Consider the following 14,799-nt stretch of genomic DNA (forward strand, 5'->3'; position numbering starts at 1 on the left):
CCCGGGAGTCAGTGGCACCTACAGCCCGGGGTGCTGCCAGGTCCCCCACCCAAGATGGGGCGTGCTCTGGATTGATGGGAACTGGAGCAGGGTCTCTGCTAAGTCATTCCGTCCCTACTCAGGAGCGACAGATCCCAGCCTCCCCCAACCCCAGTTACATAAGCCATTACGTGAACTCGGAGAGGACTTCCATCTCAGGCTGAGAACTCACTCCTGACCTCAGAGATCAAAGAGCTGGGCTCGCTGTGAACTTTATTTAAAGGAACACATAAAGGGACTTCAGCCTGGCCCCAAGTGCACACTGGGTCACCGGGGGGCAGGAAAGTTTTAGTGCCCTCATTTAGGTCTGTCAGTTACACTTCATCTGCGTGGGAAAAAGTCCAAATAGAGAGTTCCGTCCTCAGCTCGGTTCAGCGTCTCTGAGAGCTGCTGTCTCACAGTTTGCAGCACAGACTCCCAGCCTGGAAGTCACAGCCAATTGTGAATATCACCCCCCAAATATAAACAAGATTGTGTTTTCTTTTTTAAAAAACCCAAAACATCAGCACCCCCCAAAACACCCTTCTGTTGCCCAGACTATGGGCACCGAGAAGAGATGTGAATTCTTGAGCCCTGGAAGAAGACGCGGCACAAAGCGGCAGTGAATGAGTAAGAGGAGGCCGTGCATTCTCGAAGGGTTTACTGTGTGTGCGGGCACCGTGCGCAGGGCCCCGTGGGAATCATCTGTCTTGTCTCCAAAGCAACCCTCTGGACCAGCTGATACCATCATCTCCCTTATAGGGAAGAGGGAAGTGCAGCTCAGAGAGTTCAAGGGCCTCCCAAGGCGACCCAGAAAAGGGCAGAGCGACGGACGTGAATTCCAGTCCGCCAGGCTCCCAGACCTGCCCCAGTGCCACCTCCCCCAAGGGAAACAGGCCAGGGAGGTTTCCATGCGTGTTTGTGCTGAAGGCAGAGGTCACTTCCTCCACGCAGGGCTCACTTCCCTGCCCTAGGCAGGGGCCCGAATCAAACGTTCTCTCCGCACTTCTGATCGGTGGCATCGTAAAGAAAGCTCGAGGAGGCAGATGCCCTGCTCTGCCACAAGTGCAGCTCTGATGCTAGGCAGTGCCACGGCCACAGGCTCAGCCGTCCGACTCACCAGTTCCTTGGGCCTCATGTTATAGAGTATCCTCTCGGCATTTTCACTGTCGTGCCTGCTCTCCATGATGGCCAGGAGCAACTTGGATGCGTTGTTCTAATTGGAGACACAAAGGGAGGAAGAAATGAAGGGGAGCGTCTGGGGGCAGCTGGCCTGAACCATGGGTGACCAGCTGCTGCGTCCTGGCTAAACAGACACTCTGCCCCACGGCAGGGCATGGGTCAAGAGCATCACCAGACTGAGAATGTGCCACTTGATGCCCCAAAAACATGCCGCAGAAACTGCCTGGGGTCAAGGAGGCACCTCTTGGTTTGGGCACAGCTGCCCCCTTATGTCACTTGGTCCAAGCCCTAGCGGACATTTAAACATGGGTTCTGTGGGTACACTGGGACCCTCATGAGGACAGTGGTCAGGAAGCACCTGATACATAGACCCACGACGCCTCCAGGGGGTGGGGAGTGGTTACAAACACTGTGATTCAGCCTTGCGGTCAGAGAAGGCAGGCAATTCAGGTAATTCCCCCCCTCCCCCGTCCTACAACAGTGCTCTCAGCTCTCATGACCCCTACTATCATCATGAGATACAGCGACGCCAGTTAACAAAAGTGACCCAAGGGAGCACCATTCTCATGCCAAACCATAATTTCCCATTATATTCAAAGTTTTCATGTGCCCACACCCTGTACTTCTTGACTTGAGCTCATTTTAGGCCCCGGGCCTAGGATCATCCATATGTTGCTTCATGTATAGGACTCGAAAGTTGTTGTTTTGGTGAGAGGGGGCAGTATTTTTTTTTCTCCCCAAGCACAGATCACAGCAGTTCCATCAGGTTGTTGTGCTGTCAAAGGTGGCTTTTCACAGAGCAGAAATCTCTATAATAACCTTCAGGTTACCAGATGAGTGGTTGAAAAAGCCACTGAAATGCTGATAAGGAATGCATGAAATTCTCAGTTTATTTCAGGCTCTCATCATATATGTTCTGATAAATGGTAGCCAGGGATGTGAGCTTGAATGATGTTCAAGTCCCTTCCACAACACGATTTGTCAAAGGAGTTAAAAACAGCTCCCCCCCCCCCAAAAAATCCACTTAAACCATACACCCAAACCATCTATTAGTTTGGACACTCATTTTGAACTACTAAAATAGAATAAAAATAACTGTGCAATTCCTGTGGGCTTCTACGTTACCACCTTCCCTAATGACCTTTCTGTCCTCCGGCACCACTGAGGCCATAAATACAGATCGGCTTTTCAGCTAAACCCTGTAGGTCCAGGCTCTCCTGTGACAGTGATAAAGTGCCCAGTGCTGCAAACAGGGGCAAGATGGGAGGGCAGATCTCAACCTGCCCCAACATGGAACAGGTGAAAAGGAAGTGTGCTCAGTAAGGCTAACATTTCGAAATATACTTTAGACACCAGGATGGAGCTGCAAGTCTGATTCTCAGAATTGAAACTTTGGACTCAGAGGATCTTTGGAAGCCCTAAGATAAGTGAGGGGCTTTTTGTTCATTTGTTTTTACTTTTTTAATATTTTTAAAAATTAATTTTCTTGGTACACTCAAGAAATCAGCATCAGGAGTAGTGGATCAGCTTCTCAAACATCTCAGAGGCTGGCTTGTAAACCCAGCAGCTTAATCACCTTGAAGTCACTGCTTCAAGGTGCTTAAGCTTGGTCACCCCATAAAACTATTTTGGTATCAGAGGGAGTCAGCATGTCAAGGGTGCTTCTACATCAGTCTTCTGTCATCTACTGTTTGTACATGATGCAAAGAAACTCATCAGAGGCCCAGAGGCACGATTATGGACCGTTTAACTCTCCTTATTTTAACCCAACATTTATGAACCACCCTTCTGCTAAAATCAACCACAGAACAGAAAAAGGTGTTCCCGGATAATATAAAAGGTCAACTTTTTTTTGGTCCTAGATAGTTTTTAGCTGTACTATTCTTCAACTGGCCCTTTCTCCTCAATGGGGGAAAGATGAGAGACCACAGAGGGAATGGAGTTTCCATTCTTTCTCCGTCTGCGGCTTTCAGAATCAAGGCTGCTAGCTCTTGGATGCTGTTCGAATTTCTTTCTCAGCTTTGAGTGATGATTTCTCATTCCATGTGACCTGTGAGTTGAAAAGCTGGTATCCTATCTTGGGACAGGAAAGGAAAGACTGAAGTTCTGCCTTTTACTCAGAACTTGCAACGTGGATCATTCATTTACTTTAAAAGAACTGTCTTTAGTAGTTAGTTTCAAGGCAGTGACCACGTCGCGTGCACAGGCAATACACAAAAGGGTTTCCAGATGCTACTGTCTTTTGCTTTCAATTCCTACTTGCCTTCAGTTCTAATACAAGGTCCATCCTCTTCTTTCCCAGAGGGTTGATGTCATTGAGGATGAGCGCTGTGATGATGTCAATGCCATTGGATTCATGGGTGGCTATGCAGTTCTGAGGAAAGAGACACATGCAGACATTACACAAACGCTGGTCGTAGATCAGACGTCACAGGCCAACAGGCTCAACTACAATTTCAGCACAATGCTTGCCAGTCCCAGTAATGTCTCTAGGGGAGAGCAGCAAATTTTCCGTGAGAAAGTGGTAAAAATAAAAGACAGATGAAAGTCTCTAGTTTCAGAATTAACAGTAAACAGTAGGAAAGTCCCCATGCACTGTAACTGATAAATTGGCCGCGTCTAATCCAAACAGTGCGGTGGGCTTTTGTTCTTAAGGGAAAATATGGTGTGTGACTGATTCTGGGTCCTGAGCGCTGTTTTCCCCTTTAGAAGTGTGTTGCATTCTCTCTACATCACTCGGTTTTCGTACTGCACACTTTTGCTTAAGGCTTAAGTTTGGAAAGCAAGTTTTAATTCACGTAATATCAGAATTAATCACCTTCCCCCAGGTAAGATCCCCATTTGCAGCAGAATTCACCCCAGTATGCTCCTTTTAACAGGCCTCTGTTTGGCAGAAAAGCCATCTTGAGGTTATAAAGAAATTCACTTAGATAAAGCCTCTCCCCCAAAGCATGTTGTAATTTTTTTGTTCCTTTTCACTTTACCTCAAACTACCCCATTGGTCCCATCAGGAAGCCTGGAGACGAAAGTGGATTTAACAAAATGCTAGCTTCATAGTCACGGACAACTAAGATGAGATTTTTTAATATACAGCAAGTGGTCCCTCTTGTAAGCCGTTCTTCTCTTCTGAGTGAAGGTTCTGGCCTTGCTTCCCAAGTAACACAGCATGTCATACCTTTCCTGGCCACTGGGTTTATAATGGGCCATTTAAGCACTGGCCTACCCCCTCCAGCCAGGATACAGCTATAATTTGAGCTAAAAGTCATACTCATTCTAGCATCAGTGCAAAACCACACGAAATCTGCAAGACGTCATGGATAAGCAATGACTCTACTCAAGAAACTATTGGGTTCCACTCCAAAAATATACTTCTCGAGAAGCGTAAGTCAAGACTAACGGAGTCCTTCTCTCCTCTGAACGTCTGTGGTGTTAAAGTCTCAATCATACGTTTTCTCATATTATTTTCAAGTTGTCTCATATACAGCAAGGTTTTTCTCTCTAGTTAGGTTTAAACCTCCTTCCATGAAGTAGCCCCTTTTTGAGTCTTTCCTAATATTTGAAATAGAGCCCAGTCTCCTGGTCATATTCATTCGACTCCAACTTTAATATGTATCCCTAGTCTGGAACATTATAAAGCTCGGTTGCTCCTTCCTCACTGCTGGGAAAAGGTCTCCAGTTCTACTGAATCCCTAGGTCCCTAGGTAGATGCTGTATGACTTCTGAACTAGTCCTTGTCAACAACGTTTCAAAATGATAAACTTTTTTTTCCACACCCAAATGCAAATGGATTTACCTGGTTCTCATGGCAAGGTCCTTGACAGTATTCGGTCAGACTTTCCAGGGTTTGGTTGATAAGGGCCACATTCTTTTCGTTGATATAGAGCCCGAGAAGACCAAGACCCCCCGTGGTACTTCCACAAATACAGTCCAGAAACTGCAGTGTCTCACATACCAAATTGTAGTTGGTCTTGTTATTTTGGCAACGAAGGAAGTTCTGCAGGTGGGCAGTCCCCAGGTTGGGGGAACAAAGGCAAAGAGAAGAGGGAAAAGGTCACTCATTCTGCCCTTTTGATGGTATGTAATTGGTTGGGGCCTGGGATCGAGCAGCAATTACGCAGAGAGATGCAGTGTTGGGTAGAACAGAAGAGTCAGTCAGCCCCCATGACGGTCAACCGTGGACATGGTCTATGGCAATGGCTGCAAACACTGTGGCCTGTTCTCCAAGGTGCTTTTGTATGGGATGCAGGGGAGGAGAGCTCCTCTCTGACAACCCAGTTCAGACTCCAGTAGCCTTTTTTAAGTTCTCATTTCTTTCTTTTCCGCCCCAGCCCACCTCCCCACCCATCACATGTTAAGTTCAGAGTCTTCTGACGCTTCCAAGGACAGTAGTTAATGTTTAAAACATGATGCTGTGGTCTGGATGCTGAATGCCCAGAACCTAACACTGAGGATAGTGCATCACAGAATAAAGTGTTACAGGCTGGGCTTAAGCCCACTGCCATGCTGGGAACCTGGCTTATCTTGTTTGGCCACTTCCGTTATTAAAGGAAGGAACAGGGCTTCCCTGGTGGCGCAGTGGTTGAGAATCTGCCTGCCAATGCAGGGGACACGGGTTCGAGCCCTGGTCTGGGAGGATCCCACGTGCCGCAGAGCAGCTAGGCCCGTGAGCCACAATTACTGGGCCTGCGCGTCTGGAGCCTGTGCTCCGCAACAAGAGAGGCCGTGATAGTGGGAGGCCCGTGCATCACGATGAAGAGTGGCCCCCACTTGCCGCAACTGGAGAAAGCCCTCGCACAGAAAAGAAGACCCAGCACAGCCATATATAAATAAATAAATAAAAATAAATAATTAAAACAAACAAACAAACAAACAAACAAAAATTATTAAAAAAAAAAAAAAAGGAAGGAACAAAAGCGAGTAAATGTGTGTGTGCTTGTGTGCACGTGCCCGAGTATGTATCCTCCAGGTAAACTTGCAATGCTAACAAGAGACATAACAGCAGATAATTTCTCAACAAAGTCAAGCAAGCCACATTCAACCACCTCATAACACAGAGTCTATTCTGATGCAGAGGAGTTGTTTTCGTCATAGACTCCAGTAATCTCTTCTTAAAAAGAAGGGAAGATTAACCACAGATATTCTTTTGGGCATAGTTATAAAAGTTACACATGTTTACTGTAGAAAATTGTAGAAAATTGTATCTTTTTAAAGTAAAAAGATATAATCAAAAGATAAAACGAATGTTAACTTTTGACCTGGTAATTCCACTTCTATCACTATTCACAAAGTACGTACTGGATGTTTGCTACAGCATTGTTTGAGAGAGAGGAGAACTGGAAACAAGCTAAACGCCCATCAGTTGGGAAGTAAACAAATGATAGTGTATCAACATCATTTAATATCACAAGTTGGAAACACCGAGGTAGGTCCATACGTGCCAATATGGAAAGATCTCTAGGACATACTGTTAAGTTAAAAAAACAAAAAGGCAAATAGATTAATATGTATCCAATGCTTCCATCCAAATATACAGAAAAAGGTCAGGAAGGATACAGTCCAAACCAACAGTAGTTCTCTCTGGGTAGAGAAGTGGGAATGGGTAGAGGGACTGTTTTTTTAAACCAAACACTTATTTTCATTTAAACCTTCATAGAATATATTCATGCACTCCTTGTGTAATTAAAACATCCATAAATGCCCAGATTAAAAGCTGGTAATCAAGTTTATGCTCGACTCATCCTCTAAATAACCCCCCCACCTCACCCCCACCCCAAGTTAACCTTAGGCCCTTCTGCTCGAGCCTTCCTGACTAGTCTAGAAATTGCACAGTCACTCAGGTCCAGGTGGGAGGTGGAGGAAGGACAGGTGATTTGAGACCACGTGGGCTTTCGTAAGGTGACTATTTTTCTAAGGGTCACAGGAAGCCAGAGGAGGGTTCTGCGGCCATTTCTTGCTCCAGCCCCTCAGGGAAGATGCGACCCGTTCGAGGGCCTGGCTGAACCCCTCAGCATGCAGTGGTGGAGTGAAGGAGTATTCAGGAAGAGGGCAGGAGACGGCCAGGCTAACCTAGGCTCAAATTCACAGCATGGCTCTCGAGGCCCCTTTGCCTCTCCCACTCCTGTGCCATCAGTCCTGCCATGTCCTGCCCCTCCCCACCTCTGCTCAGTGACGTGGCCACTCCCACCATGCCCCTCCCTGTTCACGGACATCATCTGTCCCGCCGTGCTCCTCTGTCTGGCAGCAATGGACTTCTTCCTTCTCTTTAAGCACCCTTCATTCTCTCATCTCCGGGGCTTCAGCCCCACTACTCCCTCTGCCTGTCACTCCCCGCCTCCCTGTCTCCACCCTGATTAACTCCTCTTCCTTCAGGATGGCGTCTCAAGTCCCTTCTTTCAGGAAGCCCTCCATCCTGACTCCAGTGAGACTGGAGCACCAGCACTGGTGACCGACAACCAGCACAGGGACTGGCTCGTGCCATGGGCTTCATAAACACTGGCTGAAGTAGCTGAATTAAGTTGGATGAAGGAAAGGGGACTTGGGAAGTCATCAAGGCCGACCTGTGACATGTTTTAGACTCCCCAGGAAGGATGGTGGGCTGCCCTTTCTTGAAAGCCTCTCCCATTTCTCATGGCCTTTGCAGAGTGTCTAGCCAGAAGCTCTCCTTCCTAACTCAGTTCCATTTTCTCTTGTTCTCTACAAAAACAGAGGCATGCCACTCGCTAAAGGCCCATGGGAACTCTTTCTATGCTCAAGGAATAGAGTTCACCCATAGCACATACCACCCACCCAACCTGGTCCAGACTAGAAAAGTCCTGTTCTTTTTGTGGTCTTCCTTGGAGGATCAGGGACCAAATCAAGATGGGTAGTTGAAGGAAATCAAAGACTTCAAGTCTGTGCTTAAACAGACTTCAGTGGAGAGAGAGTAGGACCTGTATTCCTTAACCCAGGTGAAAGGTAAAGCCAGCCTCTCAGGGGAAGGTTCAAAAGCACATGGAAAATGGTTCAAAAACAGTCCTTCCCATCAAATTTCTCGCTACTGTGAACAAAGCTTGCTTAAGGCAGCAACTGCCCATTCAGCAAAGTCAAACTCAGTGGCTTTATCGCTACTGAACATTTACCAACAGGAAAGTTAAGGTTCTAAATATGACAAGAAACTCTGGGCAATTTCAAAGGGCCAGATTCCTTCTCTCTCTGGGCTTATCTGCACTTCCTTATACCAGGGAGCTGATAATTCTCTCCTCGTGAGAATGTCTTCTCCCTCGGATCCACGAGGAAACCCTGACCCAGAGATCCACCATCGGTTCCAGAAAACTGCCAGTAGGGTGGCATGCAGAGTAGTTGAATCCCACTTAAAGCCATCATTTTGAGAACTGGATTCCTACAAATATCATCGTATCAGAGCAATTTTATTACTACCTCAGTGTGCCTGACTTAGTGCGAGTCTGTAAAGGTGAGTGCAGCCTTCCTCCTTGTGAACCCCTGGTCCAGATCATGGGCTTTCCAGCCACTCCCTGCAAAACCCTGGAGGACCCCAGGAATGCCCCAGCTCTCAGGGCTCCTGCAGGTGAGGGAGGAAAGGAAAGTTCTAGCACTCTGTCGTTTCTACTCTGAACAAAGCAGCTTTGTTCTCATCTCCCTTACCACGTACATTTCTGCCTAAGATGTTCGAACGGAGGATTCTGCAGCCCCAAACAGTTAAAACCACTGGCGTTACAGAACCTTCAAAGGTTAAGTTGCTAAGTTTTAAAAATATATATATTGAAATATACTGTACACTCCCTCTCCCTCCGATACCACTGTTTCTGGCAGAGTGGCGTATTAGAGAATGTTGTTTTGGAAGGACTCATTAAAAGGGGCTTCTGCCCATGGGGTTCTTAGGGAATTAGTTCAAAGCAGAGTTTTGCAAAGAGCTAAGGCACAAAACAAAAACTGTGAGGACTTCCCCATAAGAAGGGGTGCATTCGTACAATGGGAGGCCCCCTCTGCTTTCCCAGTGGAGGCTGGGTGTGCTGTGAAGATGGCAGGTCAAGGGGCCGGATGGGAGGTAGAACAGGTCCATGAAACCAGAGCCACGGCCAGGAACCAAGCACATCAGGACCGGCCCTCTGACGTTCATGGATGGACTCTACTCAAGGTAGCCTTGTGTTCTGTTGGCTCAGAACTCAGCAGACATCAGCTCCTCTGGGAAGCCTTCCTGGACCCAGTTTACTGTGCTGGTTCTCCTGCTCTGAACCCACAAAACCCCTAAGATGACACGACTGTAGCACTTATCACACTACACGGCAGTCTCCCGCTTGCCGAGTGGCTCCTGTCCTAGATGCGCAGCTCTGTGAGGGGAAGGTGGGGGGGGGGCGGTCTCCATCACCCCCAGGGCAGGGCACAGAGCCGGGTACTCGCCGAGAAGAGGAGATCAACACACATATGCATAGTCTCAACCGACTTTTCCTTTGGAGCCCGAGGTTGGTGGAAACCAGTAACACTGGTATAGGGGAACAATGTAGGGCACTGGCCACCAAGTTCAGCCTAGAAATCGCCCCAGCAGCAGGGTAGGGCCCCCATCCACAAAGACACCACAGTCGAGCTGTAGGCTTTGTTTTCTTACTGGCGGGACAGCCTGGTTTCCCGTGGCGTCGCTCACACTCCCTTGGCCTGTCTCCCCGGTGATGAACGGTGTAGACACGGTAGGTGGAGCAGACACAGTCCGCCTTCAGACAGAGGAACACCCGCCAATGAGCCAGTAACCAGACCCTGGACCTTTGGGTCACGAGGGCTTTGTCCACCCACTGATCTTGGCATCCAGGCAAGTCAGGCCAGTGCATCAAGAGCCGACGTGTTCTATGTCCAAAGTAGGAATGTTTGAGCAACAGGCAAGAAAAACAGACTCACAGCCAAGATCCCACACTCAGACGTGGTCAGGGATGAAGCTGGGAACGTCAGGGGAGGAAAGGAGTGGGCAGCAAGGCAGAGAAAGAGCCTGAAGTCCCTGCGTGGCTGACAGTGGAGCTGATGGAAATCCCTTCATTTTGAAATACGGCCCAGATTTGGCTGGTTGATGACCTTGGATCTAAATGCTTTTTAAAAAATTTTTATTTAATTTTTTATTATTTTTGGCCATTGCCACGAGGCATGTGGGATCTTAGTTCCCTGACCAGGGATGGAACCCGTGCCCCCTGCAGTGGAAGCACAGAGTCTTAACCACTGGACTGCCAGGGAAGTCCCTAGATGCTTTTTCAAAGCCCAGGCTCTTCGGACCCATTTGATTGAGAACAAAAATCAGCACAGTAAGTATTAATACTGCAGACTTCACCCACTTCCATTAAATTGTTCTGTTTTACTGCTTAACAATATAATTTCTTACTCAACTTATCCAGGCAGAGACTCTGCAGCAGATTTTAAGTGTTAGCGATTTCCGGTGGTGGCACCAAATGGTCTGGCCACAGCTAACATGTGAAAGGCCACCAAATCACCTGGTAGGTAAAGTCAGCGGTGCAAATATTTCAAGGCTGCACCTTCCCCTTGCTATGTTTGGACTAGAATTATTTTCTTTTCAAACCATCACGATTCAAATAAAACTACCCCCACCAATTTATTTATTTTAGGAGAAAACATTCTATCTTAGAGGAGTTCAGACACACTTTTCCTGTTCATCCTCATCCGTTTTAGGCAGAGAGGGTTGTTTTCCCCAAGAGTCAGCAGCAAAACCAGGAGAAGGCCAAGGACCCGGTGCTCTAGCGTGCTTCTCCTGGGCAGAGACAGCTTCCACAGATCTGTGTCCACTCAGAACAAAGAGGGTATCTCTGGAACCCATCCTTGGCCCTTCCTGAAAAGCCTTTGCTGTTGGGGAAACTCTGCAAGGAAGAAAACGCCCTCTGTCTTAATGCGGTGGTTGACAGCACAACCCCTACCCACCAGACTGCCTGGGTTCAATTCCAAGCTCTGTACTCCCTAACTGGGTCTTGTGCATCTTGGTTTCCTCATCTATAAAACAAGTGTTATAATACAGGCAACACTTAGCATCCAGGATCATCTAAGTGCCCAATAAACCTGGCCATTGTTATCATCCCACGACAAAAAAAAAGTGAACAAAGGATTTCTGGAATAATCAGTTCAACAGATATTTGTGAACATTTGTGTAAAACGCCAGAAAGCCACTTCATTCATTCAACCAAGAAATATTTGATTAGAACATTCTATGTACCAGATTCTGTTAAGTCTAGTATATTTAATCATCCACCCCTCCATCCATTCAAGTTTTACCCGTGCACCTATGTATCAAACGGCGGCAGGCTACCAGATACACACACACACAGAGGCACATACACACATATAACAAACACGTGTGGAGCGGGTGGCAACTACACTGCTGAGCATGAGATCTGGTCCCCGTCCCCGTGGAGACAGTGGGGACGACAAGACAGAGAAACACTTCTAGTGCCCAGACGTCGAGAACCATGCTGGGTCCTCAGCTCGAAGAGACGGGCTGAAAGGAGAGGAGCTGAGATGTCACAGTAAGCGGCGGCAGCTGTGAGGAGCTGGGACCCCCGCTGCCCCCTGGCCCTCACCTGGAGGTCCCGGTTGTGGTTTTCGCACAGGAGCTGCAGGAAGCGGAGGATGGGCTGCATGATGGTGATGACCGCGCTCATCTCCAGGTCGTCCTTGGTCTTGTCTGCTGTGGCCTGGGCGCCCTCCCCTGACTGGTAGTGATCGTCGGGGTCAGCCTCCCTTCTGAAGGTGGTGAAGGCTTTCCTGGTGGCGGCAGAGGCCTCCAGGAGCTGATCCCGGACCTCTTCCGTTATCTGTGTCGTGGGCTCTTTGGCTAGAACGCAAATGTAAGACGGTCAATGCTGCCGAATCCCAGGAACACCATTCACCACGCCAAAGATGACGCTCAGAGACCTAAGTTCTGGAATTCACCCGAGAGTCTCTCAAGGTTGGCAAAACGCTCCAAGAAGGCACCATCTTCTCTCACCTCTTAGGATTAAAAGTAAGTGGAGCCCTTCCAGCTTGCTGGTGGCTCTAACATGTCACCTACACTTGCTCTGTGGTTTAGAGGAAAAGCAGTAGAGGTTCTGTCAACCTCATACATCTATGACTCTGGTCCTCAGCTTCCTCATCTGTAAAATGGGGAGAACAACAGTGAAGTCTTCCTCTAGAATGTTCCTGAGACAGTCAACATAAGCTAAGCAAACTGTAATTACTGTTCTTAGACAACAATTGATGGAGCCCTTTACTAAGCCCCAAGGCACTGTGATTAAGCACTTGATGTTTATTACCTCATCGAATCTTCAGAGTAACCCTGTAAGGTAACCAGGCACTAGAGTTAGGAGCATTAGACTCTGTAGCCAGACTGCCTGGGTTCAAATCCTGGCTCTAGAACTTACTAGCTCCATATCCTTACTAGCTCCATATCCTACAAGTTAATTACCATCCCTATGCCTCAGCTTCCTCATCTGTAAAATGGGGATAACGATTTTATCGATTTTACAATGTCGACTTGAGTTCTAAATGAAGTAACACACGTAAAGGACTTTGGACAGTGCCTGGTTCATAGAAAGCACTCAGTAAATGTTAGCCTTTCTTCTTTTTCTTCTCTTTATCCCCATTCTAGACCAGTGGTGATCAACTAGGGATGATTTTGACCCCATCTCCACCCAGGGGACGACAGGCAATATCTGGAGAGATTTTAAGGTGGGGGTGGGCTACTGGTATCTACAGGGTCAAGACCACATATGCTGCTAAACAGCCTGCAATGCATAGGGCATCCCTGATAGCAACGAATTCTCCAGATGTCCCACGTGCTGTGGCTGAGAAACTCAGCTCTAAACTTAAAAAAAACGAGACTCAGACCTATTCAAGGCCATTTGACTCCAACAATTTTGGGTCTACCCACTCCCCAGTATAACTTCTCTTCAAGGGGGTAATGGATAAAAAGCTTTATGAACCTTCAAATATTTCAGAAAATAAGGAAGGATTAGCTGACAAAGGACGACAGCCAGTTTTAAAGTGCGTATTCCACAACTTTCTCTAACATTAAATGGAAATTACAGGAAAAGATTATTAATGGATTTCCTGCCAATAAAACCTTGAGTTTGACAAAGAAGAATGTATGTTAGTTTATTAAACAGTGGGAGGAGCTTCTAAAACAGCAGGAATTCAGTTCAGGTTACACAGGAAGAATTATATCACAACCGGATTGGTTTTCTTCTTCTGAAAGCCCCAGTCAGAAAACAGTCTGGAGTCTAGAAGTCGTGTAAAAACTAAAGGAAAACCAGGCATTCCTCCCATGTTCACAATCCAGCTGACTGAAGAGCTGCATGCAGGGGTGCATTTACCTTTTTTCCGTGATGGGGCGTCCCTGTCTACCTCATCATCTTTCTTTTTATTTCCCAAGTCACTGGTGTTCACTGTCACCGTTGCCTTGATTTCTTGCTGGGCCACCTTCATTCGGTCATAGAAGACCTTGAAGAATTTCTCCGACTTCTTATCTTCTGTCAACCGGCAGAAAAAGGAGTGCTGCCAAGGAAAACCCACAGCTTTTTCAACACTGTGACACACCAGTTACTGAATCCCACTCAGGACACCAAAACCTCGTGGAGATCAGAGCCAGACACAAAACCTCAAAAACAGTCTAACTTTGGACCAGGGTTAAACACTGTTCCATGCACTGTCATTCTCTGGCTTCTACAGCCTGAGGTTTTCTACACAGAGCCTTTAAAAGCAAACTGCCATTCCTTGGCTGAATCAGTCATATAGGCTTGGGATGCATGCTAAGGGGTGCTGGGCAGATTTCAGCCAATGAAGCACAACCCCCTACACACATATAAATCAACTCCACTAACAATGGAAACAGAATGCATTTTTGGTGATTGTTGCAGGGCCAGTCATGTGTTTAAGGACTTCTATGAGCCCTCGTCTTTGCAAAGCCTTGTGAATATATACAGATGAGTAAGACGTGCTACCTGCCCCCATAGGGCTCCACACCAGGTTAGCATGACACGCCCATAAAGAGGGCTTAAATGCGTAAAACGTGCTCCAGAAGCTACACAGACAATTATATTATAGAAGCTCAGAGCTGGCAAGGATGACATTGGGCTGGAGTGATCCCAAAATTGTCGTGAAAAAGGTGATTTTCGAATCAGGTTTTAAAGGGCAGGTAAAGGGTGGTTAGATGAAAAAGCTAACAATTAACAACAGGTAGCTCACGTCTTGAATACACATTTGTTTTTGGACCCACTGCAAGCAATAGTATACATTGTTGATATAAAAACACAATATGGTATCTCAACTTCATTTGTGAGCATTCTCTTTTCACCCCTTTACAAATACCACGCTGTTGTGAATTATTTACATAAAAATACAATACGGTCAATTTCCAGAGGAATAAAACAAGACTCCAAACAATATATTTGCTTCTCCCAGTTGGAGCTTTCTGCCAATTTCATATCCTCCCCCATTTGGAAAGATGGCACTTCCCTACAGAAGGTAACCCTAGGCTTGCAATCCCAGAAAAAAACATCTCACCAGCCTTGTGAAGCCCCTTAACTGCTCCATCTCTCACCCCGCCACACCCAGTGCTTGATTCAGCACCTGCCCCCGCCC

The 14,799-nt window shown here is 47.1% G+C and overlaps 1 protein-coding gene across 1 annotated transcript in view; it reads right to left on the reverse strand.

Moving 5' to 3' along the window:
• ITPR1 (inositol 1,4,5-trisphosphate receptor type 1) overlaps nt 1-14,799 on the reverse strand; it is a 320,598-nt gene that overhangs the window by 58,972 nt on the left and 246,827 nt on the right. Inside the window, exons 45-49 of the mRNA XM_057554628.1 lie at nt 13,533-13,713; nt 11,763-12,016; nt 4,994-5,194; nt 3,464-3,574; nt 1,139-1,234 (exon numbers count right to left, since the gene is read on the reverse strand). Coding sequence (XP_057410611.1) covers nt 1,139-1,234; nt 3,464-3,574; nt 4,994-5,194; nt 11,763-12,016; nt 13,533-13,713 — 843 coding nt within the window. The remainder of the gene's footprint in view (nt 1-1,138; nt 1,235-3,463; nt 3,575-4,993; nt 5,195-11,762; nt 12,017-13,532; nt 13,714-14,799) is intronic.

The sequence above is a fragment of the Balaenoptera acutorostrata genome, chromosome 10, assembly GCF_949987535.1.
Source record: "Balaenoptera acutorostrata chromosome 10, mBalAcu1.1, whole genome shotgun sequence".
In the NCBI taxonomy this organism is placed as follows: domain Eukaryota; kingdom Metazoa; phylum Chordata; class Mammalia; order Artiodactyla; family Balaenopteridae; genus Balaenoptera; species Balaenoptera acutorostrata.